Consider the following 25,489-nt stretch of genomic DNA (forward strand, 5'->3'; position numbering starts at 1 on the left):
GACCGCCACTGCTAGTCTGGCGGTCCTAGGACCACCAGACTCGTAATCAGGGCCCGTGTCTGGAACTGTCAATTAGGGGCATATCTATGAGAGGTTTGCATCATGCATGCACCACACAAAGTGGTACATGCGTGACGCATACCTCTAAGTCAGATTTTTGAAGCTACGCATAGCCACTTTGGGGGGCTTTGAATAGCTTAAAAAATCTGGAGTAATGCAATGCAGCACAGATTTCTGGGTTGCATTACTCTGTGCAACTGAGGCATTCCCTGGGCATTGCGTGGGTGTTTTCACGAAACTCCCATGGATTTGACACATTTCCAGATTTACAAACCCTAGTAAGCCTGGAAATGCACCAAAAATATACGCCTCCCCAGGAGTGTCTGCAGCACACACAGATAAAGGAATATGCCTCTAAGGATTGTTTTTGTGCAGGAAGGTGTCCCTTCCTACACAAAAACAATCCTGCATGCAATGCAGGCACCCTTGCACGATGGAACAAGGGTGCCTGCGTTGGCCATAGGAAGCCCACTGTGCGACAGCGCCAGGAGAAAATTCAGGAATGTGCCGTAAATCCTAAATACGGAACATTCTCGCCCTTTCCCAGTGATGCAGCTCAGCGCAGCTCAGCAAGTCCGCGGCACCGCACCACTAATCCCATCAATAGTCCCATAAATGGGCAAATAGTTCTGGGAACAGAACCCAACATCTTTAAACATGAGTTTTACATCTTGAGCTAATGACGACTGTGAATGGCCTTTAAACCGAAGGGAGAAGTGAAGCTCGACAGGGGTGGGCGTGGTTTGAGAAAAGTGGAGAAATCGTACGAGGATGCTGTAGTTTAGTTTCGTTATTGGACAAATATGGGATAACTAAGGCATCACTCTGGAAGACATTGCTTTTGCCTGTAAACGTCAATATCATGTAGCACAACAGGAAAAGATTAATATGATGTTTTGCTGTACATTTCCCATTGTATAGTGACCTGAGACACTTGTGTTTGTATTGTCAAAGCATAAATCAAATGCAGAATTATAAGCAGTAGCTTGGAAAGCAGATGGACAATTTAAAATGTTAATAATTTAAAGCAATCTTAAGAAAAAATTATGTATACCAGATGCTAAGCAAATAAATGAAAATGACTGCTTATTTGTGAGTTAAGCACTATTATGTAAGCAATATGACGCAAAAAATGTATTGATTTAGTTAAATTATATATGTATGTGTGTTTGTGTGTGTGTAAAACAACTTGCAGTTTCAAATATAAAGGGGAGGGTACGTTGATTCAAAAAGCTAAAGTTATGTTTAGAATAGCTCAATTACTCTTAATAGGCTGTTTCTCATTATCAACCTGTATGAATACATAACATGACGTAGTGGGACAGGAAACTGCTTCTACAGGTGTTAAAATTTAAGAGCTTTGAGCACAGGTACTGCATGGATCATACTCAGGGGCAATGCAGTTATGCGATTACGGGGCTGTGTAGTTTTCTGCATATTTATGGATTTGCTGTATTTCCCATAATCCATCGTCTGCTGCATTAGCTGCATATTTTAACAGACTAAAATTTGCTTTTAGCTGAAAGGATCAAAAATTACTAAAATCAGAGTGACGTATTCCTGGGCAGTCGAAGGTCCTTTGCGAAGGTTGACTGGTCATTTTTCAGTTGTCTGTTGCTGTCTTTGGGTGTTAAACTGGTACGAATATTGTGATGTTTATCCACATACAGTTGAACCATGTCTAAAACGGACAAAATACTATCACAAAACGTGTAGTATTATGCCACATAACTTGCTTTTTTTGTTCTTTGGGTAACCAGTTTAGTCATCCTTGCCACATAATTTGGTCCTCCCATGCCACAGAAATCCAATGGCCCCCACAAACATGGCACACTCCAATTAATATGCGTACATACACCCTACTCAGTTCCCTTCATCAAAAACGGACCAATCAAAAAAGGACTACATCTGAGGATGATGGTGATGAAATCTGTAGAGTTCACGAATGCCCAGAGGCGCCTTGGAGCTAAGTGTGAACAGAGAAGAGAAGCCCAGAAGAGTGTTGGACTAATGGCTGAATAGGCAGGTTTTAAGCATCTTCCTGGATGCTAATATGGTGGAAGCTGTTTTTAGTTTGAGTGGTAAGCAGTTCCACTGGAGAGCAGTGCACCTAACAAAGCCTCTGACCCCCCCACCCATGAGGAACACTTGAAGAGTGAAGCCAACACATTACTAGCAAAGCTGGAGCGTAGAGTCCTTATAGGAAGACACCATTTGAACCTATCATGAAGATATACAGGGCCTGTTCCATGAAGAGCTTTGAAGGCAATGTATAGCGCCTTGAAGGTAATGCATTGCTTAACAGGGAGCCAATGCAGTTTGTTGAGAGCTAAAGCCGGTGATTGAGATTTAGGGATGTTAAAAAGCGTGCAGGCTGCAGAATTTTGCAGGCATTGTAATTTATTTAGGGACTTTTTTGCAAATTCTGATAAAGGCCATTACAGTAATCTATTCTAGCCATAACTAGCGCAGAGACAACTGTCTTCCGTAAGTCAAGGGGGATAAAATGTACAATTTTCTTTATGATTTTTAGTGTATAAAAAGAAGAAGAGATAATCGCATTCACTTGACTTTTATAGGTTATATTCTCATCTGTAAGGACACCCACATTTTTTATCTTCTTAGACGGATAGGACAGAACTCCAAGATCTTGTGGCCACCAGGAGGGGGACCAGAAGGAAACATTGACCCCTAAAAGGAGGAATTTCGTTAGACAAGTATTGCTCATCCAGTTATTGACTGCCGACATACAGTTCCGGAAAGCCTCCCCTGAGGTTTGGTTGTTGTTAGAGAGGGAGACCACTATCTGCGTGTTGTCTGCACAGGATACCAATTAAAAACCAAATGATTTGATTAAGCTGGCAAGGGGCATAACATACAAATTAAAAAAGGGCCAGGTGCAATGAAAAGCCCTGGGGAACCCCACAAGGTAGGGAGAATGATTCAGATATTAATTCTCCGAAGGGCACATTTTGCAGGCAACCTGGAAAAAAAGAATGGAGCAGCGAAATCGCCCTACCGGTGATCCCCAGCTCAAGTAGTCGGTCAACTGGCAAAGCATGGTTGACCATATCAAAAGCCGCAGAGAGGTCGAGAAGGATGAGGGAAGCTCTACTGCCTCCATCCAGTATCAACCTGATTTCTTCCATGGCTACGATCAAGGCAGCCTCGGTACTGTGCCCACTTCTAAAGCCAAATTGAGCATCATCAGGAAGATGATTGATCTCAGTGAAGGAAGCCAGTTGTAGGTTCATGGCCTTCTCTACGGTTTTGGCTGGAAATGGCTGCAGGGAGCTAGGCCGATAGTTGTTAGTCTCTAAAGGGTTATCTTTAAATTTTTTAGTAAGGGAAGAATAGATGTTATTTTCCAAGCTTTGGGGAAAATACCTGTGCTGAACATGAGAATAAAAATCAAGGTCAGAATAGTGGCGACTAGGTCAGGCACCATTTGAACCACCGCAGGAGGGCAGGGGTCAAATGGAGAGCCCGACTTGGTAGTCAGAATAGCTAATTTTACTTGATCAGAGGTACGAGGTGTAAACTCTCCTAAAATAGGATCAGTACAACTAGCTGGTGTAGTATCGCTGTTGATGCTTCCTGTGGAGTTAGTTAAAAATAATTTATTGAATATGTCCTCAACTTTCTTCACAACGAACTTAGCAAGTGAGTCACAGAAGACCTGACTACAGCCTGCCGCCTTACTGTTGGGGTTAGAACTAAGCCTATTAAGTCCTAATTAATTCTTTGGCTGAATTGTTTGCCTGTTCAATTAGTTTGGTATAGTAAATAGACTTTTCGTTCACGGATTGATTTTATATTCCCTGAGACAGCATTTGTATTTTTGTTTTTCTAGGGAGTTATAGTCTCTTCTCAGGAGCTGTCCCTGCCTGTGGCTGCCCTGTTTAAGGGCTCTAAGATTCTCACTGACCCAAGGTACCGATGGTATGATCTATTGATAGTCCTACTCTTAAGGGGTGCATCCATAATAGGAAAGAGCCCACTGCCTTATAATAATAGAATCACAATGAAGGTACTTTATCCCAGTTCTTAATTTGAGCCAGTGGTATTTGGTGTTCAGTACCAGTATTCAATGTTCAATAGCAGCACACATGACAGTCTTCCACACGGTGGCACAATTTGTCTAATTTAGAGACAAGCACAACAACAGTTGTTTATTAATTCGGTGTACATTAGAAATTACTAATACACCTGCAGTCATATCCATTCTTATAGCTTTGGGGCCTGGATTAGTCAAAATGATCACTCTTGTAGGAGTGTGATGGTCAGTAGTTGTGTTGTTACTGTAATTGGCGGCACTGACAGCTGAAGTGGCCTCCTGATGAGGGCCCTGGCACTCATATTCTTTTTTTACATTTTTACATAATAAGCATTGCTTTTTCTGATTTTTACATCCAGGCAGATTAGGCACAGTCAAGGCAGTTTCAGAGACCCTCTAGGCAAAACTTCAAGAGGATAGTACAGATTGTGGGTGGGACAGCTGAAGCAGCTGCCGGATAGGTATCTCTGTACAAACGTAGGGCTCGCCATGTATTTTAGCAAGTAAACCTGGGTGATGTATGTCCATGAAAAATGTGGGTCCTGAGAATTATTACAAAATTGGTTTATTTATAATCTGGCCAAGCAATCACTGATTCGTATGTTAGAAAATGGTAATGCACCTCTAAAGCCTGGCTGTTAACAAAAGTTTCATATAATTCCCCAGATTAATAGAATTCATTAATTACCAGTGAGACAAATAGGTTAAAACAAATGTGCTGATGGTGCAGTGAAAAACACACCTTGAGTGATGTCTGCGGTTATCACCGTGGCAAGAAGTCTGTCTGGGAAACACCAGCATCTTTAGCGAGGCATCAGTTACGCCTTCAATGATCTGGTGATGACTGATGTCAACTGAGAAACTGCTGTGTATGCCGGTTAGAAGAGCAACAGCACAAGTGACACAGTGTGGTGACGGTCATGTCACGATGTGGGTCATGTTATGGCAACCAGGAGTGGCCCTTCCGCTATGGCGAAGGAGTGTCGCCCCACTGCTAAAAGGCAGCAGAATCAAAAATGATAATAAATTATTGTTTTATTTTTCTGCTGCATCTAGGGTGGGGCCAGCATCCTCCGTGTCAGCAGGGAGGAGGTGTAGTGATGCACTTTAAATGCGCATGTCAGTTTGGCCGGGCTTCTGAGGCCAAACTGACATGCGCACTTAGAACTCTCCCCCAAGCTGTATTTTACAGTCAGGTGGAGACCAAGCGCAGGCTCCCACTTCCTCCATGAGCGGCATTTATGCCCGCTCATGCCGTTCCCGGTGCTTCTCTCGTGTTGTGCAACAGCATGAGAGAAGCATTTCGATTGGGTGGGGAGAGGAACAAGTCAAGCACCAAGGCAGCGAAGGTGAGGTGGCAAGTAAGTGTATGTTTTTTTTATTATTCCACCCCCCAGCTCCACACACTGCCCCACCAGCCATTCCTGGCAGCAGCCGCCACTGATGACAACACCTAGTGCCAGCTAAGCTTCCCTGCCTTATCGAGAATATACCACAAAACCAGACCAGGCCAGCTTTTGTGGCATATAGATAAACTTAGTAGCGGCTGTCTGACCCTGAAAAAGCCAGCTTGGGCCAATAGCCACAGGAGCTGCAATGCATAGCCATACTTTACCACTGAGAGGAAAGCAGGTGGCAGTCACGACACTGGTGCTGTGACTGCCACCTGATTTCAACACTTAAAGAAACGGAGACCAATTATTCGTCCTTCCCTCCAACGAGTATAGGGTTATTTTGACAGAGGCAGTCATCAGCCCCTGACTTGACTATTGGAATGCCCTTTATATTAGCATCACCAATTTTTTCAGGATTTTAAGAGCCAAAAAATCGTATTCTATCAATAGGTTTTTCAAGAGAGAATACACTGACATTGAAATGAAAAAACAAGGTTATCTTCAAGTCCAGAAGAAAGTTCTTTTCAGCCTTAGCCGACTTATTTTTGGACAACTGAACGATTTTTCACGAGTGAACCTGGGCTTATCAGAGGCTTCGTGGGGTTTAGGCCACGACAGGATGTGGGCTGCGTTATGGCATTACCTAGTGACAGCTAAGCTTGCCTGCCATATTGAGAATATATAACAAAGTCAGATCAAGCCTGCTTCTGTGACATATAGATAGATTTAGCAGTGGCAGTGTGTGTACCTGAAAAGAGAGGGCTTGGGGCTATAGCCCCAGCTGTTCCCCCATGTGTTAACCCTGAATGTACCTTACCTACAGACTCCAGTCTCGTCTTCCTACACAGGCCCTTGGAAACGAAGATTTCCATCCATCTGTAAGTTCTCTTACTAAAATCATGAACAAAGTGGGAAGAGCCTGCTCTTCGCAGCACCTGCATTTATGAACATGCTACGTCCTGCATCCGTCCGATTGAGTGATGCTGTTAAAAAAGCCTCTGAACATGCATGTATTTTATGCAGTGTGTTTGAGACACTTACCAAGAGACCTCTCCAGGTATCACGCTCATTGCAAAGATAGAAAGTCAATCTGTATTTGAATTGTTGGAAATAAGGGCCAGATGTACACAGCTTTTTTCTCGTAGCAAAAGGCCCGATTCGCAGAATCGGACCGTTTGCAACAAGAAAAAAGTATTTTGCGATGCACAAACCCAATTTTGTGATTCGGTAATCTCTTTACCGAATTGCAAATAGGGTTTGCGAGTCACAATTAGGAAGAGGGTTTCCCTTCCTAATTGCTAGTCGCAGTGCGATGTATGATTGTTTTGTGACCGTGAATGCGGTCACAAAACAATCGCAGTTAGCGCCAATTTCAAAGTGGTGCTAACCCATTTGCAAATGGGAAGGGGACCCCAATGGACCCCTTCCCCTTTGTGAATGGTAGCAAAAATATTTTTTCAGAGCAGACAGTCGTCCCACGGACCACTGCCTGTTCCGGAAAAATGAAAAGAAAACTTTTCATTTTTATTTTTGAAATGCACCCAGTTTTGCATTTAAAAAAAAATGCTTTATTGAAAAAGCAGTCACAGGCATGGTGGTCTGCTGACCCCAGCAGGCCACCATCTCTGTGAGTGCAGCCACTGCCAAATAGGTCACAAATTGCAACCTTCCTCAATGAATACTAATGAGGTAGGTCATTTGCGACCCCATTGGGAAACGCAAACAATGTGAGTTACACTGTTGTGCATTTGGTATTTCGACTCGCAATTTGAGAATCACATAGATTCGCAAATTGCGAGTCGCAATAGCAAATAACATCTGCCCTAAGTGAGCAATGCGCAGATTTAAGTATGAGTTACCTGCATGTAATTTTCTTGAATTTATTCTAGTCTCCAAATTGACACATTTTAAACGTAGGTCATTCAGTTATTTCTTACTAATTACTTACATGAAGTTAAAAACACAAATGTCCTTCACAGAGAATAAGCTACATATAGACACACAAGACATTTTAGGTCAGTGTTGTAAATCAATGACAGCAGATCAAACATCAGATTGTGCCATAAGGGTGCGCGGAGCTCTACACTGGAACCAAAGTGACTACTGATTAGAATCAGCTGTCTTGGCGGGAACCTTCATACACAGGGCCCTGGGCTTCTGCAGGTGGTGAAACAGCAGAAATAATTGTATGATTATCTGAGAAATCGTAAGAGCCTGTGAAGGCTCATCCATCAAAGCCTTCCCCACATCATAATGGAAAATATTCGCAAGCCTGGTCTCCTCTCCGTGACCCCAGCCTGACCCTGCCTGCCTCGAGGAAGAAAGTGAAATCAGAGCCCTTTGCTATACTTTTTTAATAGAACGGCTGGCTCACAAGGTTCACTGCTAACAAGAAACGCATCTCAAGCGTCCGCAAATTGGCAATGGTCCACTTCGTTCTGGTCTCAAAAAAAGTACAACATGTTTCCAGGACAGTTTCCGTATGTGTTAGGTTTTTGAGGATTCCCCAGAAGCCGCCACCATCTGTCATTAGGACTTACCTTACGCTGATGCAAAGATGATGACTTGAGAGCCCCTCACTTCTCAGTCATATAAAGAAGCGGTGGGCGAGTCCACACATTAAAATGGAGCGCCTAGACAAAGCTCAGCCAACTCTATGGCTTGGCACTAAGAGCGTGTGCACAGCCACGAAACTATTTGGCACCTAAATCTAGCAACACACATCATGTAACAGAGTGATAACGTCTCTCCAAAGCTCAAGGAATGCATTTCTTTAAAATGCCTAAATATTTCACTTTAATACATTAGATTATACCAGTACATTGAGAGGCATTTATCAGAAGTTATCATTTTTTAAAGATGTACTTGGAAATATTCATGACCATGGAGATGAAGCCAATAGTGAACGAAGAGGCAAGTCATTTGTCATGCGCATAACTAATGTGGCCTAAGTTGTTATTATACATGAGGCAACATTAAGGTCTATTAAAGACAAGAGAGGTTTTTGTTCAGCACACATCCTGAACGCATGTATTTGAAGATGCTCTCATATGTGATAATGAAGAAAACAGACGCATGCAAAATAAATAATTGCCTTGCCTAACACAATTTGGCTAAGCGAGGGAGCCCGGATTGATAATAGTATTTCCGGTTTCACGCTGTGCAGTTCGGCCATTTGTTTTCTATCTCTTTCTCTCTCCCCTTTTTCATCAAAGGTTATTGTGATTTCTTTAATTTTGCGGCATGGGGTGAGAGGGAGGGTGAGAAGCAGAAGCTATGTTTTCAACAGCTGCCTCTAGAGGATTTTCAATTTGTTTTTACCCTTACATGGCAGCTATCGCGGGATAATTTCCAGAATGGACAGTTTTGTTCCAAGTTGAGTTAAATTAAAAATGAATGTAATGTAAATTTTGCACACAAAGCAGCATATTTACAAGCCCCTTGCGCCTCTTTGAGCCACATTTGTGTATTTATTTTTTTCACTTTAATGTGGTGTTAAGGAGGCATTTTCATCACAGCATATTTACAAAACGGTGCAATGCAAGCATAATGCGCCAGGCATAATGTATGCAGGGGTGTTACCCCATTAGGAGGCCCAGAAAAATGGCGCAGTAAAATCTACAAAATTTAGGTGTACCATTTTGAGCATCATTTTTAATGCCTGCCTTGGGCAGGCATTAAAGTGATGCTCCCATCTTTTTAATTGGGCTCCTCTTCACTGTTGTTAAATTTGCGCCATCATTTTTGGCGCTAATACACCAAAGTGCCACAATAGCGTCAACATTTTTGATGCTACTGGCCTAACGTGCGCCATGGTGTGCCGTATTGTAAATACGGCATACACATGGTGTTGTTAGGGGGGGTGCAATTGGGAGCAAGAAAAGCCCCAAAGGCTCTGGTACCCTTGCAAAGAGCAGAAGCATTTCCAGTCCGAGAAAGTATGAGACATTTAGCAAAGAGGTGGTGTTAATGGATTATTAAGGATAAACTTTGTTTATGACGTTGTGAGCATCTCGGTCTAGGGCTTTATATTTTTGATATGATTAAATCCAGTCTGGGGCTTTTTATTTTTGATTTTACAAGAGGCAGTAACAGGTGTTCAGTGCAGCCCCAGTGGCATAACATTAGCCCCCGCAGTCCTAACAGTGCGGGTGGTCCCCGAGCTCCAGGGAGTCACCTCAGCACAGTACACTGTGCACAGGCGGTGGGACCCTGGCCTGAGAGCTCCCGATTGAGGTGGAGGGGGCTCTCCATGTACTTTGCAGGGGGTCCCTACAAGGTGTGTGACTCCAGTATGCAGCACACGCGTGACCTTGCCATGAGTGCCTCTCTGACTGGACCCTCACTCATTATCTGCCTCAAACAACAGCCTCGAAAGCCAGAAAGAGGAGTCAATAGGTGGGTTTATCAGCTGACGGACGTGAGACGTCTTAAGTCATCCAAACGACGATGAGCCGTTAGGCCCGTGGAGCTTTTGTTGCTACTTAAATAGAGCTCTTATCATTTCCTAAATTGCACCATCATGTTCCTTGCCATCATGTCCCTGGTTCCCAATTTGAGACTTCAAAATCATCAGTTTGCGAATGCTGCATTTCTCCTTTTGGAATGACAAACAAGTTCCCCTTCTCTTTCTAACACAATATGTACATATTGGATTTTCTCTGCAAACACCATATCTGTGATAATTTGGTAGCACATTACTCAGAAACCTTCCTGCTCTCTATAATTTGTCAAACAGATTCGTACAAGGAACGTTTCAATGAGTGTATTTTTCACTTTGGTGTTTGTCTTCACATGTGGTAAATTATTTATTTTCATTTCTACTCACTAATTTTCTACTTCTCATCTTTTTTTGGATGTCTGCCTCTGCCATCAGTTTACTGTCTTTCCTTATTCTTTTCTTAGGACAACTTCTTTTTTAGCGATATTCTCCTTTCTCCTCAGCATTCATTATCACTGACTGTGTTTCTGTACTCTTGTGTACTAAAAACGCTTCAAATAAATTCTTGATGAACTAAAAAACTAATCGTGGAAGCCACTTACAGCCTTGGTTAACTTTTTGAATTCAATGAATGACTCCACTTTCCATGTTTTTTAAATTTAATTACATATGCTGCAGCAGATATGCTAATATGAGAATATGCTAATGAGTTGCGTATATTGACTAATGAGAAAATTTGACATTTCATTAACAGTAATTGAAAATAACGTGTATTGTGCAAAAAGTGCCCACGGGGGTGGTCACCATCTGTGTTAACAGTACTAAATAATGTGAAATGTTTTTAAGTTTTGTATTAATATATCATAATTAACAATATCATCTATGTTTTGTAATGCCATACGTTCTTAGCTTAGCCAGAGGCCTAGTCAGAGCTGGGCCTTGCTTGCTTAAACGTGGAGACGCGATGAGCTGCCGCAGGCTGGAACTGGAGAAAGAGACCTTGAACTGTACAGAGTTCACCGTTGAACACTGCTACAAAAATCTGCAAACTCACCAGCGGACAGGAGACGATCAGAACAAATTGATACAATTATGTGTAGAGTAGGCTAAATGTACTTTCCCAGGACTCGAACAATAGAGCTACAGACTAAGAGCTGGGAGCAACAATTTTGTTACCTGAAGAGCCGGATGATGTCCTCATCGACTAAAGAACCAATCATGTTAATGGAACTTGATTCTCAAAATAACGTAAACAAGTGGTAAACAAAAATTATAGGTTAGAGTCATAACCCCTGATAAGGTTGACCAATGGGCAAATTGTGGGAAGGACTGAGAGACCCTAATAAAAAGTCATGACATGAGAGGAAAAATCAGAACGGAGAGGCGAATGTTGATGATGTCAGGAAATGCTGTCCGAAGTGCTGAAATTTGGGCTTGCTCCTTGCGAGCCTGAGCCTAACTGATAACTGATGACCTGGAGACGAAGACTGACTTGCTGCTGATCTATCGTGGATAGGTAGCTATAACTCAATTGATTAATGTGTGCTTTTTCTTCTAGGTACCAACTGCGCTGTGTTAAAAATGTTTCTTTCTATTTAGTTAGATTTTTCCAAATTATCAATTTTTGACTAAATTGTTTTTCGCATGAAGACCCACATGCTGATGCTAATTTGAGATAGGCTGACGAGGGAAATTAAGGGTGACTTTGACTAAGACTGACTGACTTACATTGCTGAATTATTTCAATGTTCATGAATCGCTATGCTTGATTAATGTTGGAGCATATTAATAAAATTCTGATAAATCATTGCTCTTGTTGCTAATAAAGTTTAGATAATTATGGTTTCAACGAATGAAGGTTTTTGATTAGAATTGTAACTAATAGGGAATAAAACGAACTAACTTCTTATGCGTATTGGTATTTTCTTTAGAGTGGTCTTCAGTAGTATGTTTTGATTTAAAATGAGTTAGTGCAGATGTTTTCTTACTCACAATACTTGACTAGGATACCCTCTGCGATCCAAAAGATTCATCGACCTATACGCATCCCCTTGTAAGTTTACTAACTAAGGACAAGGCGTGCTAGCACATATATTGTATTGTCACTGCATGGGCCCAACATGATCTAAAATAATCTATCACTGTATTTCATTTATTGTTATGTTAATTTTTGTTTTTTATTAATTTAACTTCACTGGATACAGTTCATTTTCGCATTGTTTATTTTTTTATTTATTTTGAACTATTCCTGTCCTCATTTTGCGAGAGAAAGTGTAATTTATAAATTGCGAAACACCTGTTGGCTTAAGTACATTTTGTAAAGATTTAGAATAATGATAAATACCACAAAAACTCGGAAGATTAACAACATGTCTTGTTTGTATCCAAATTTCGTAGAGCTTGGAAACAGCTTCACAACAACCAAGGCCGCCTTCCATTTTTTGACCCATAATCCATAGAGCATCTATCTCTCATATCACTTGTTGACGTTATGCTTGCCTTTGACTAGGGCAGTGCTCCACTGTCTTTTTACCTGGGTTGTGCTACGGAAATAACACATACATACATGCATGCCAGGTGTAATCAGAATGTTAGGCCACAACATCATGGCCGTCTCATCATCTAACAGGGTGTTGGCGCTGTGGAAAAGATAGCTTTGTCTTCGTCTCAGTCCCACATGGCACACCAAAAACAGAGATGGGCCTCAAAGCTTCTGAACAGAAAATAGTTGCCTATCATCTCGCTTTATGTCAGGTCAGAGGTTCAGCCCTAGGGAAAGTTAGCTGGTTGTCACCTGTCCCAATCTCACTCTCCGAGTTGGTAGGCCTAAGGTGGTCAGCTGATCCAAGTTCCAGCGCAAGGATTTTCAGAGTTCAGCCATTTACAGTGCAACTCTCCCCTAGGAGCAGAGCCATTTTAAGGCCTTACGCTACATTCAGAAAGCCCTCTCTGCTATTGTGGTTGGGACCTAAGTTGGCCGCCCACAATCATGCTATGTCCCTAGGAATATACCCTCGGTTCAGGCTGAGCATAGTGCTTACCTACAGCCATGCATCCTTGGTGGTCCAGCCCCATCCACCTGGAAGTACCTGCCCCAGACAGGGGTCTCCTGTAGGCTCCCTTTATGTATGTCTTTCCTCTGCTGAAGCCCAGTACCTCATCTTGCCTGACAGCCCGAAATTGGAGGAACTGAAACATCTTTACTACAGTCACACAGAGTCTACTTCAAGCATTCATCTAGTAAGACAAATACAAAACCTGTCACACACATAAGACTCTTCCAATGTGCACTGCATCCCAGGAAGTCTGCACTTTCACAGTCAAATAAACATAAGCCCTGGCCCCAGTCACACTCCTGCTGAAACCACGAGTCAAGAGGTCTGTACACAAAAGACTCTCTATCATGCAAGAAAGCTTAGCGTGCGAGTGAACGCTACAGCTGCGCTCTTTGGGGTGATCCTCTACACTTCTTGCAACAACCGATGCAACATGGTGCATTTCAAAACTGCATTTTACCTAACACATTTATGAGGTCTAAGCAGTTTTTTAGCGTTACACACCAGAAAATTGACCATCCCACCCCTTGAAGATACCCGCTCGAGGAAACTAAACACCTAACTAATGTTCACAGCACAATCTGCTTTAGGCAATGAATCTCTAAGGCTATAAGATGACCGCGTGTCAAAAGGGGCTTCACAATCCAGTTAGTACAACACCAAGTTATTAAGGTCCCAATCTCCTTTCCTTAGATTAAATACCTGAATTAACAGCTATTAGGCAGTGGGTAGTCAAGTAGGGGCTTGGACCAGTTTACCCCAAAGTAAGAATAATAAGAAGACACAAGAGTTTAGAACCCACTTAAGTCTTTCCTAAGTGTGAATTAGTTGTTCGGTTAGGAACAGGCGATAGTCCATCGAATTTTTGAAATTTGTTTGAATTTTTTTTATTCAGGTGAACTGAACAATTCCAAATATAGCCATTGTCCTAAGAATGACAACAAAGAACAGCCTCAATGAACAGCTGACACGTGTTTCGCCCCCTGTGGTGTGTTAACCAGGGGCTTTTTCAAGGCATTACATTACTCATTAAATTTGTTTGTGAGTACTCAAGATAGAGGCACATTCCACCAGTCGATGTGTATATAGTGTAATTATATGGATTTTCCAAATAAAAATTGAATCTCTGAGGTGAAGTTCCTAGGGTTAATCCATGAGCACAAGAGCGCGGCGTTCTACATGGGCGCCATATTGGAAATCGAGTCCAGTTAGTATTTACTTCCACAAATCATTGTAGCTGGAGCCACATTGATTCAATATTGATTAATCCTGACTATGACAACCAGAGGAGAAGGTCCTTGGGTGTAAGTTTTAAGCCCAGAGCTGGAATATGGGGTCCATGTTGACTTGAACTCAGTATGGGTGCCATGATCCTTGTTGCATGGGAGAATAATTGCCCCAGAGTGTAGGATGGGTAGCAAAATACAGCAATATTAAGGGTCCATTGAGCCCATCAGGCCTCCGGACCCCTTTGCCACGATACCTGCTGCACCACTGACAATGAGGCTCCTGTACTGACGCCGTCGCTGGCCTAGCCATTCCGGGCATCTGACGTTTCCCCGTGAGGCTGGAAGAGTGGGGGGATGCTTTTGTTGCTGGGGCCCTTTTTTTATAGCAGTGGAGTAATTGTAAAAGCAATGCAGAGTTCCTTGTATATCCAAAGGTTTTCAGTCAACAATAAAGGGTCCCAGATTACTCTGGTGACTAATGTCCCTGCAGGAGAGGGAGATCGTGGTTTTGTCTACTGGCAGTTTTAACTCATCTAAGGTGGCACATATGGTTAATACGCCTGCTGCAAAGAACGTGTACTTTGCAGTTCACAGAACAGTATTTTATGTGCATAGCTCAGTGGGATACTGCTTTTGTCATAGAGATCCTTTTGGCACTGTGTATTTCATAAATTACAATCATAATCTAGCACAGTGAGCTATGAAATGCCATCATAGAGCTACATGCAAACTGCATGGTACAGGTTAGAAAGTTATGTTTTCCCAGTCTTTGATCATCATAATTTTGCTAAACAGGGTTTGATTAGGAGAAATAAATTATTCGTAAAGTCAACCCTAACCGCTGTGTTACGTTCTGAATCCTGAGTTCAGGCTTCCCCAGTCCAAGCGCCTCTTAAAAAATGCATACTAGTGTGGGTGACGTGACACCCACACCTTGTAGTCCCCTTTCTTTTATGTAACATTTTCTATGCACTGATTTACACACGTATGATTCACTGTCTCTGTATGTATGTGTGATGTAACATGCTCCACCACCCTACGCTGGTGAAAGAGGCGCTGTAAAGAAATGAAACACATGTGAGTCGGGCTATCGGGAGGTGGGAGGCAGTGTTGGAGGGTGGTGGTGAGGGAATCATTGAAGAGCCCCAATAAACATTGCGGCATTCTGGTGCACTGTAAGGTTATAATTTACTATTCTTTAAAAATTATTACAATCGAATTATATTGAAAAATGTGTTGCAGAATGCTCCGTTTTTGCCATTTTTCCCCAAATGTCCTTGAAGGGGAGAACCCTCTAAGCCGCATTGGAGGGGTCAGGCTCGCTTGCTATGCTCCCCCCGGGGGCGGGTCTGATTAAATGTGCCGGGGCTGCTTTGGGTTCCAGTCCGGCCCTGGTTGACGCCATCTCCGTCAGTCTCCCGTGGTAGAAAAACTTCAGCAGTGACTGGTCATCTTTAGCTGAAACGTCTGCAGTTTCAAATTAAACTTACACTTGTGTATTCGAAAATTGCAGGTGTGATAAATATATTTTAAAAAAGGTACATGGATTCAGCAGAGCCTCAAGAGGGCATTTCTATTAGTAGGAAACGTCGTTTCACAAATTTCAACTGAATTGGTGGCATGAAACATAACGCCCAAGAGGCACCTGTCAGACTGACATCGGGAAATAAACATTAAAAAAATAGGCTGCAGTACTCTGCTGCCATCTAACGGCAAAATGGTATGTGTACGCCACGTATGAAGATACAAAATAGATGTACTGGGGCTCTATCATGAATCAATATCCTTTGTACATAAAATATGCAGTGTTATATTCCATATTGTACATGGAGTCCCACTATCACCCACACCCAAACCCATTGTTGGAATGCTTCTAGTAAAAGAGATATTATGACGTGTTAATAAGGTAGACATCATATTAGGCTACTTAAATGTTAAGTATGCATTGTGAAAATAAACACACCGGGGTATAACTTTACATTTTTTGCAAAACACAGATCAGTTTTTTGCACTTCACTATGAAAGCTAGTAGTGCGCTTTAAAATGAGCAGGGCCACTGGAATTATGTAATTCTGCGGCGATTTTCACATAATTATAGATTTTCCGAATTTGCCATATAACCCATCACTGCTGCGTAATCTGCCGATCTGAACAAAAATGTTTCTAGCTCAAACGGTTCAAAGGTTACTACACATGAAGTGACACATGTTGCTGGGCAGTGGAATGCCTTTTCCAATGCTGGACTGATCACCTTTGTAATGCTGTTTGCTACATTTGGGTAGAAACCTGGTACTGATGAGATACAACCAATGCCCAAACCATATTACCAAGTTTAAAAACGAGAAAATAGTGAAGAAAAACTATTACAAAACGTGGTGCACAATTTACCTCTTCTTGCCACATAATTTACTCATCCCTGCTGCAGAACCTGCCCCCCTCCCACTGCAAAATTCCAGTGGCCCTGACAATGAGTGCTAAAATCCAGGTAGATTTCTATTTTCCAATACTGAACTCCAGCAGTGCAATGAATAACAATATTACCATAAACAGTACCCGTAGTTCACACTGGATTATTAGGGTAAAATTCAGAAAGGCAGCAAGGAAACCTATGAAACTGTTTAAATAGGAGCTCTGTTTCACAATGTCTGCTGGCTCTTGCATAAGTCATTCGAATATCATAGCTCAACTGTATTCGTATCGTTGTCTTATTACAAGTGAGAAGTGATGTCATAATCAGACTGTAGCAGAAACAATATCCATAGATTTGTAAAGAGGAAGGAATGGCAGCTTTCTATGTATCATACAAGGGATATTGTACCCCATAGGGAACATTATAAAAATACCGCCACTCACCAAGATGTCCATTAACATGCACAGAGGGGCTGAGGGGAGTGATGCATTTATGGAATTCCGAGGTGACCTGCAATCTCTTCATTATCCTAAAGACATGGATATTCCTTACAGTATTTCTGACTATTGTGATCACTGCTTGAATTCTTTTGGGTCTTCAGTACTTAAAAAATGGCTTTAGGATTGAGGTTATGCCTGGAACTGGGAGTGGATGACTAGAGAGATATAGCCAGGTGTATTAATCTATAGGGCCTGAGTTATATTTCGGAGGATGGGTTACTCCATCACAACAGTGATGGATATCCCATCTGTGGAAATATATTTTCCATAGGAAATAATGGGATTTATAGTTTGGAGGACGGAATATCTGCCAATGTTGACGGATTAACTCATCTGCCGAAATGGAAATCAGGCCCATAGTATCCTGGACATGGCTTTCAGGGTCTCCCCAAACTTGCAGAGACAAACATGTCTCTGTCTCTACATGTCGCTGATAGAGAGTGCTCCATATAAACCAGATATCGCACTGGGACTGTGGCTCCATAGCTTGAGGAGGTGTCCTATGGTGTTGGGGGGGTTCTATATGAAGCGTAGACAGTGGGGTAGTGAAGGCTTCACCAAGAGTACAAAAAGAGTACAAATCATTCAATTTAAATTCATTTTCCAAAGGGTACAATGGTTTAATGGAATCATCAAGGAGTAATTGGTCGAGGGAGAGGACTCTGTAAGCTGACCATTCACTTCAATGCACTAGTGTCTTGTCTATCTGTAATCCTGCCTTATACCGGATAGGTACCAGGTAGTGCAATAATGGATGTGTTCTGAGTTAACTATGTGCAGACTTCCAGTCTCCATACGTGCCCTCAAGACCAGGTGATCTAAGGTCGATGGCATAGTTCTGCACATATGGACAGAGAAAATATTTTTAAGGTAGCAAAGTAGCTTGAATTCATTGTCCAGCCATATCTGGGCGTCTCGTGATAGTGGTAGAGAACAAGATGGTTGTGACAAGTGATAAGGTAAATAGCATGGTGCCATATGGGAAGGAAATGGGTCTACTTGAAGTGATATGGGTACAAAGGCAATGACCGAGCCTCTCAACATCAGCATCTTCAATGTGGCTTTGCCCAAGATTTGCGCTCAGATAACTGAACTCTTGTTTTCAGCTACACAGGTCTGAAGGTGGTTTATGATGCCACCAGAACCTCACAAAGGCAATATTGGACCATATGACACAGTTACCCATTTTTATAGACAGATAGGCAGATAGATAGGTAGATAGATAGATAGATAGATAGATAGATAGATAGATAGATAGATAGATAGATAGATAGATAGATAGATAGATAGATAAAAGTACCTTCTGCAATATATAATATGGATATTGAAAGCCACCAAGGATTTCTGTGACCATATAGAGGAATTAGGTGTGACAACTGAAACCCTGCCTGTATCATGCGCATATCACCATGTATATAACCAAGAACGTACTAATATTTTATAATCAAATATTTAGAAGAATAATGTGCCTAGGATCAAACTTTCTGCTAAATTTGCTACAATCCTGTTAAGTTGTTCTTTCTGTATTGGAGAGCAAACATAACTGTGAGACTTAAAAAGCTAAATCGATGTTTCCGGACCACCGCTTTTGTTTGCTCCGCGCTTTCCATGAAGGAGCCAAACCAAATGAAATATTTTTACTGAAAAGTTTCATGCCAATTCGTCAGATGGTGCCAAAGATATGAAGAAAAAAAAGTCTAGCCTAACTATAACTACTCTGACGCTGGCACTACCAGAATGATATATATATATATATATATATATATATATATATAATAATATATACAAACAAGTATACACATACACACACACATCTATGTATGTATATATACATACACACAAACAAAGCAAACCACAAAGCAAACCACACTCATATATATATATATACTGGAAGATGCAATATTGCAAAATGGGTCTACTTGAAGTGATATGGGTACAAAGGCAATGACCGAGCCTCTCAACATCAGCATCTTCAATGTGGCTTTGCCCAAGATTTGCTTTTTCCAAAACCGGCAGTCATTGCTTACCGCAGAGCTCCCAATTTACGATCACTTATTGTGAGAGCTGAACTTAAGCAAGCTGTAACAAATGCAGGAGTTCATTGCTGTGATTCCAAAAGGTGCATCACATGTGAATACCTTTTACAAACATCATCAGTAACTAGCTCTGTTACAAAAAGGACCTATGGAATAAGACAGCATCTTACATGTCGCTCTACATGCATTATTTATGTGATTCAGTGCCAACGTCAAAGCTGTAAAAAAACAATATGTAGGTCAAACTGTGAATGACCTCCGTACACGATTCAGGAACCACAAATCGGCAATAATTAACAAGAAACTTGACCAGCCTGTAGCCAACCATTTTAACCTTGTGGACCATTTACTATCAGATTTGAAGATTTTCCCTGTGGAACATGTTTTAAAGGAGGAACTACTGGACATCAGAGAAAATTTCTGGATGTACCGTTTAAAATCACTGCATCCAGATGGACTGAACATCACTGACAATACCACTTGATTTCTGCATATCTGAAGAGTTCTCAGGACTGCATTGATTCCACATTCCAATTGGAATCTTCACTCATGATGCTTTTTGAAAATCCACCAGTGTCAGCTGTGCAGCCACTGAGCAAACAATCTTGTACTACCTGAGGAAGGCGGAAGCTGAAACGTTGTAGTGGAAATATATTTTTGTTCTTTAATGAGATCATCTGTTTGAGTCACTTCTTTCTTGGATATATATATATATATATATATATATATATATATATATATATATATATATATATATATATATATATATATATATATATATATATATATAAACTATTGCCACTTCTTTTAAGACAGGTTCCTTCATTGTGACTGTAGCCTTCATGTAAAATACTTTACAGAAGAAAATCCACAGAGGGAAAGTTGGAGCACTCTAGGGTTTCAGAACTTCAATGTATTGTGGCCAGTCAGAAGCATTTCAGCAGTTATGCCTTTTTCAATACCGGTTAGTAAACAGACCAACATTTTTAAATACCTCCAGCCACATCCTCATTGGACAATGAGATGTAGCAAGAGAGAAAACGGACTGCTCATTCTCCAGTGTTTAGTCCAATTGTATTAAACATCCGCTCTCATAACATGCGTTCTTCAATATTCAGTATTCCAGTAATCATGCCTGTATGTTTTAATCACTTTGCAATTTATCCTGGATCACTGCGATCAATAAGCCTATATAACATGCAGTCAATGTCTTCATGTGTTGCCGGGTAAAATGACCATATACCAATAGATCTTTGAGAGAAGTACTCTTTTTATAAGTTACCTGTGGGGCCGGTTGAAGCTTGGAACTAATATTGTCATCGGTTTTTTAAAGATATGCCAATTTTTCTTCAAAATCAGGTAAAAAAGTTGGCAACGCTTTAATACATGCAAGAAGCCAACATCCTAGTCCCCTCATCAACAGCATACCATAAGGGGAACAGTTGTGCGTTAAGCGCAATTGTACTTAGCCCACTTTTTTCTTTGTTTTTGTAAATTTTGGAAATCAATGTTTTGGTCATGGCAGCTGGCTCTTGGCTGTTTGAGCCAGAACCATAACTTAGGTTTTAACTCAGTTTTTACAGTGAGTTGCAGGCTCTTTTCATTCTACTGATTGCCATTACACCAAACCAACAAACACGTGCTTTTTGAGTAAAGTTCTCCCTTTGTGGTATAAATCAGCCAGTGGTTCAGCCTGTAAGCACCAGCAAAATTTCCTGAAATGGGAAAACACTTATTTTGTGCCCCCTTAACTTCCCCCCCTGCTCAGAATTGCACATAACTTGACAAGCCAAACCTTAACTGAATATGATAATAGACTGCCAAGTCCCATGCAAAACCATTCAAGGAGTCAAATGTTATAGGCACATCCACAAAATGCCTTTTCAATGGACCGTGTGACTGAACAGTGGTGACTGTCAGTGTGCAATAAATTTATATAGATATAGACATAGAGCTATAGATGTATAGCTGTGATGAACAATACACCAAATGAAGAATAAAGAATACTAATATTGTGTACTCACAGTTCCTCTCCTTTTTTTGCCTTTTGGTCCACGACCAGGAAGACAGTTCCAAAGCTCCCGCTTCCCAGCTTTTCCTTTGCGACATATCTCTTTGCAATCAAGGCCTCTGTGCTGATGGAAACAGGCTTGCTGCTCCTCGTGTCCTCCTTTGTAGCCCGTTCAGCCTCGTGGAACTTCGGCATTGCTACAAACACCTTCGATGCCCTCTACTGATGCGTTTGGGTTCCAGTCAAGCAGTCTTTCCAAACCACTGTATATCCACCCAGCAATACTCAAAGGAAGGTCCTTTAAGACATAAAGGAGAAATGCATCTTCACTAGACAGTCTTACATCAGCTATATAGTGCATCCACTGGGAATAACCTGCTAGCATACCAAGATGCTGTCAGTGGCATATGGTGTTAGAATTGTTGGATGAAAGTTCAAAGCAAAACTAAGTCAGATAAAAATGTTTTCTATTCATAATCCTTTGTACAACAACATTTTTGCACAAACACATACTTTTTACTTACATTTACATCTAAAGTCCACAAGAACAGCAAAACTCCTAACATCAAACATCACACTCTCTTCCAAAAACAGTGGATGTTCTAGGTGGATGTAGCAAGGAGATATGATCATGCAAAGTCAACCTGCCTGCAGAAAATGTCTGCCGTTCCAGCTCCTACCATCAGCTCTTTTCTTCCCGTGACCCTCCTCTGTGTCACATGCCGTATGTTGTGCATTGTAATCCTCCCAATCATTCCCGTGAAGATTGCTGTCCTACTTGTGCATGCCACTTTGAAATGACTCTAAGTCATTAGAATAGCAGGTTCTAGTTCTGCACCTTCCTTTTTCAGATTTTTGCTCTCAGATCCTCATGCCCAATATCTTGCATTTTAAAGAACCTAGACTATAACCTCTATAATGCATTAGTGTTAGAAATTGGGTCTCTAGTTGGCAGAGTTATACACCCTGTCAAAGTAGGGACCACAATCCTAGTCAAGGTAAGTCACAACACAACCTACATTATCCTGTGCTCACCCTCCAGTACCCTTGCACAGAGCGGGCAGGCTTAACTAAGAAGGCAATGTGTAAAGTATTTGAGCAATAACTCATACAGTAACACAGTGAAAACACCACAAAAAGTACTCTACACCAGTTTAGGAACATAGATAATATTTATCTGAATAAAATAAGACCAAAACGACAAAAATCCAATTTGCACAAGTCAAGGTATCACTTTTTAAAGGTTTAGATGAGTCTCAATCCATAAGAATCAGTGGTGTATCCTTTTAACACACAGTACCTGGGATGCGTCAAAAAGAACAACACAGAAGGCCGCAGAGAAGATGAGTAGGAAAGTAAAGCATTGTGTCGGGTTTTCCAGCACTGCAAAGGTGATGTACTGTTTCTGTCCACGCAGCAACAAGATGCATCGGTTTCAGGGAGCGCAGCCTTGGTTCCTCACTGCAATGCAGGGATATTTTGATGCCAAGGGATGATGCGTTGGAAAATCCAAAACATGTTGTGAAGAGGCAACAGGCGCTGTGTCAATCCGGCAGACAATGCGGAGATTCTTCAGCCGCCAGACAGGGGTTGCATCAATCAGGCAGGGGTTGTGTCGAATTTTGCAGGCATTGCATCAATTTTCAGACTCAATTGGATTTTCTTCTCTTTGGTGAAGTCTTTGATGGCCCTGAGATTTCAAAACAGAGAGCAAGTTCATTCCAAGCCCTTGGAGAGCACTTGTGGGGAAAAGCAGAGTCCCTCCAGCAGAATCAGGGGCCAGCAGGCAGCAGGGAAACAAGCAGGACAGCGATCCTTCCAGCAAAGCAGTCCAGATGAGTCCTTTGGGCAGCAAGGCAGTCCATCTGACAGAGTCCAGTTGTAGGTTCAGAAGTGTCTGATTTGGTGGGGTCAGAGACCCGGTGTATATACACCCAAAAGTGTCTTCGAGGTGGGGGAAACTTTAAAGAGTGGTTTTGAAGTGCCCAGGTTCCTTTTCAATCCAGCCCTGTCTGCCAGGAGCCCTGTGGGGGATTATCAGTCCTTTGTGTGAGGGCAGGCCACTGGCCTTTGAAGTGTAAGTGAGAGCCCCTTCCTGCCCTGGAAGACCCATCAATATGCAGATGAATGCAGATGCAGCTGAGCGTCCTGTGTTCATGGCTGTCTGGGTGGAATACACAAGGAGAGCAGTCAACCAGCACAGCCCAGACATGGATCGGAGACAGACTGTAAGGCACAGAGGGCAGTAAGTGCAGAGAAATGCCTACTTTCTAAAAGTGGCATTTCTAAAATAGTAATGTAAAATCAATCTTCACCAGTAAGTAGGATTTCTCACTACCATTCCCACAATACCAGACATGACAAGGTTACTCGTCTTAGGTCAGAAATTACCACTTAAACATATAGAAGGGAATTTCCAATGCTGGCCTATGAGAGAAGCAGGCTTCACAGTAGTGAAAAATGACGTTGGGAGTTTTTCACTACTAAGAAATGTAAAATATATAAGTACATGTCCTGCCTTTTACTTACATAGCACCCTGTCCTATGGGTTACCTAGGGCATACGTTAGCGGTGACTTATGAGTAATAAAAGGGGAATTTAAGGCTTGGCGAGCAGGCTTAAATGCTGAATTGAAGTGGCAGTGAAACGGGACACACAGGCCTTGCAATGGCAGACCTGAGACATGATTGAGGGGCTACTGATATGGATGGCACAATCAGTGCTGCAGGCCCACTAGTAGCATTTAATTTACAGGCCCTGGGCACATCTAGGGACTTATAGGTAAATTTAAAATGCCAATTAGGTCTGAGCACAAGCATTTTAGCACTGGTCAGCAGTGGTAAAGTGCACAGAGTCCTACAACCAGCAATAAATTAGACCAGAAAAATGGAGGGAGGCAGGCAAAACATTGAGGGAAGGCCACCCTAAGTCTGTCATATCTAACAATTAGGTTGTTAAAGGAAATCACAGAACACCTGTCATGGGGTTCTTGTTGTCATGAGGTCATCTAGTACTTCTACTCATCTAGATTATTGAGATGGCATGGATTGTTATGTGTGAATTGATGTTACCAAACCAGCTGGGCAGTGGAGAATGCACAATAAATCCTTAGCTAATCCCAAATGTGCACCATCTCGCATTTCCACTCCTCCTATGCAAGGTGGTACGTCATCTATGTCACAATAAGTCTTCAGCAAGGAAAAAGCCATAACTGTTGCCATGTCAAGTATGTTTTGATCCTGTTTATTAACACCCTGGCTGTATTGCTCAGAAGTATCATATGTACTCATTCACTAAAAGATTTCCAACCCAAGTAAATTGTTCTAGATTTTCTGTGGTCACCACATGTGTGCATGGTTCTCAAGTATATCAGCATAAATCTACTGAATTTCACTGGATTTATTGCAGGTTTTGGGTGTTGCTCGGGTTGGCTTTTCTTCACTTCCAGATAGACAGTGTGTCCAAGCCAAGATCAGCTGAAGACAAGAATGGCCACAACTTCCAGTGCCCTTACCCTCTAGCGTTCACTCTTTAGTGTACACCCATAAGTGCCCTCCAAGTGCAACAGGTGTACATTTCCTGTGGAGCAAGAACTGCCCACTAAGACGTGTGACCCACAATGCGGTCCAGGTGAGCAGCGCTCCTCTTACATGTAGTTTTACTTCACTGGTAAAACCTTTGGTATCATCAATGGAAGGTATGGGGCAATATGCGACACAGAATACTTATCTGTGTTGGCATTACCATTTTGGTGATTGTGCATTCCCCTTGTTGTGCCCTTCTGCACTTCAAATCATTCTTAAAGAAAAACAGAGGCTGTTGGGAGTTGGCCCTTTTGGTAGAAAGGGTGGGCTAGAGCGACATGTATCAATAAGGGGCAATGCGGCGATTAGGTCAATTCTTAACTCAAGGACTTTTTTTGTTTAAGTAGCAGCGATCATGTCAGTTTCACAAGTATGAAAATGAAAGCTTGCTTAGATTTATAAAATATACTGAACCGTGAAAAGGATGAAAAAAAAATTAAAAAATCTAGATTTTGATGACAATTTTATGTTCTTCCTTTAGATTTGCCAAGCGAATTAAGGCAGCCGCAATAAAAAAAATTACTGAGCTGGTGTACCACCTAGCATTGATACACGTCCCTCTAAAAATCCTGGCTTCCAAAAATGGAAGCCACTCTCCTGGTGAGCTCCGACCTTACGTCGGTGCTTTTAATGTATCCTTCTTTTCCTTTACAGCTCTCTAGGTGTATTCCTTTCTTGCCACAACATCCATTTAACAAGTGCATACCAAGC

At 41.8% G+C, this 25,489-nt stretch overlaps 1 protein-coding gene across 1 annotated transcript in view; it reads right to left on the reverse strand.

Annotated features, from left to right (window-relative positions):
• Nucleotides 1-25,489, reverse strand: part of NEK11 (NIMA related kinase 11) — a 613,419-nt gene that overhangs the window by 543,556 nt on the left and 44,374 nt on the right. The window contains exon 2 of the mRNA XM_069211923.1: nt 21,208-21,492. Coding sequence (XP_069068024.1) covers nt 21,208-21,389 — 182 coding nt within the window. The 5' untranslated portion in view covers nt 21,390-21,492. The remainder of the gene's footprint in view (nt 1-21,207; nt 21,493-25,489) is intronic.

This window comes from Pleurodeles waltl, chromosome 10 (assembly GCF_031143425.1).
Source record: "Pleurodeles waltl isolate 20211129_DDA chromosome 10, aPleWal1.hap1.20221129, whole genome shotgun sequence".
In the NCBI taxonomy this organism is placed as follows: Eukaryota; Metazoa; Chordata; class Amphibia; order Caudata; family Salamandridae; genus Pleurodeles; species Pleurodeles waltl.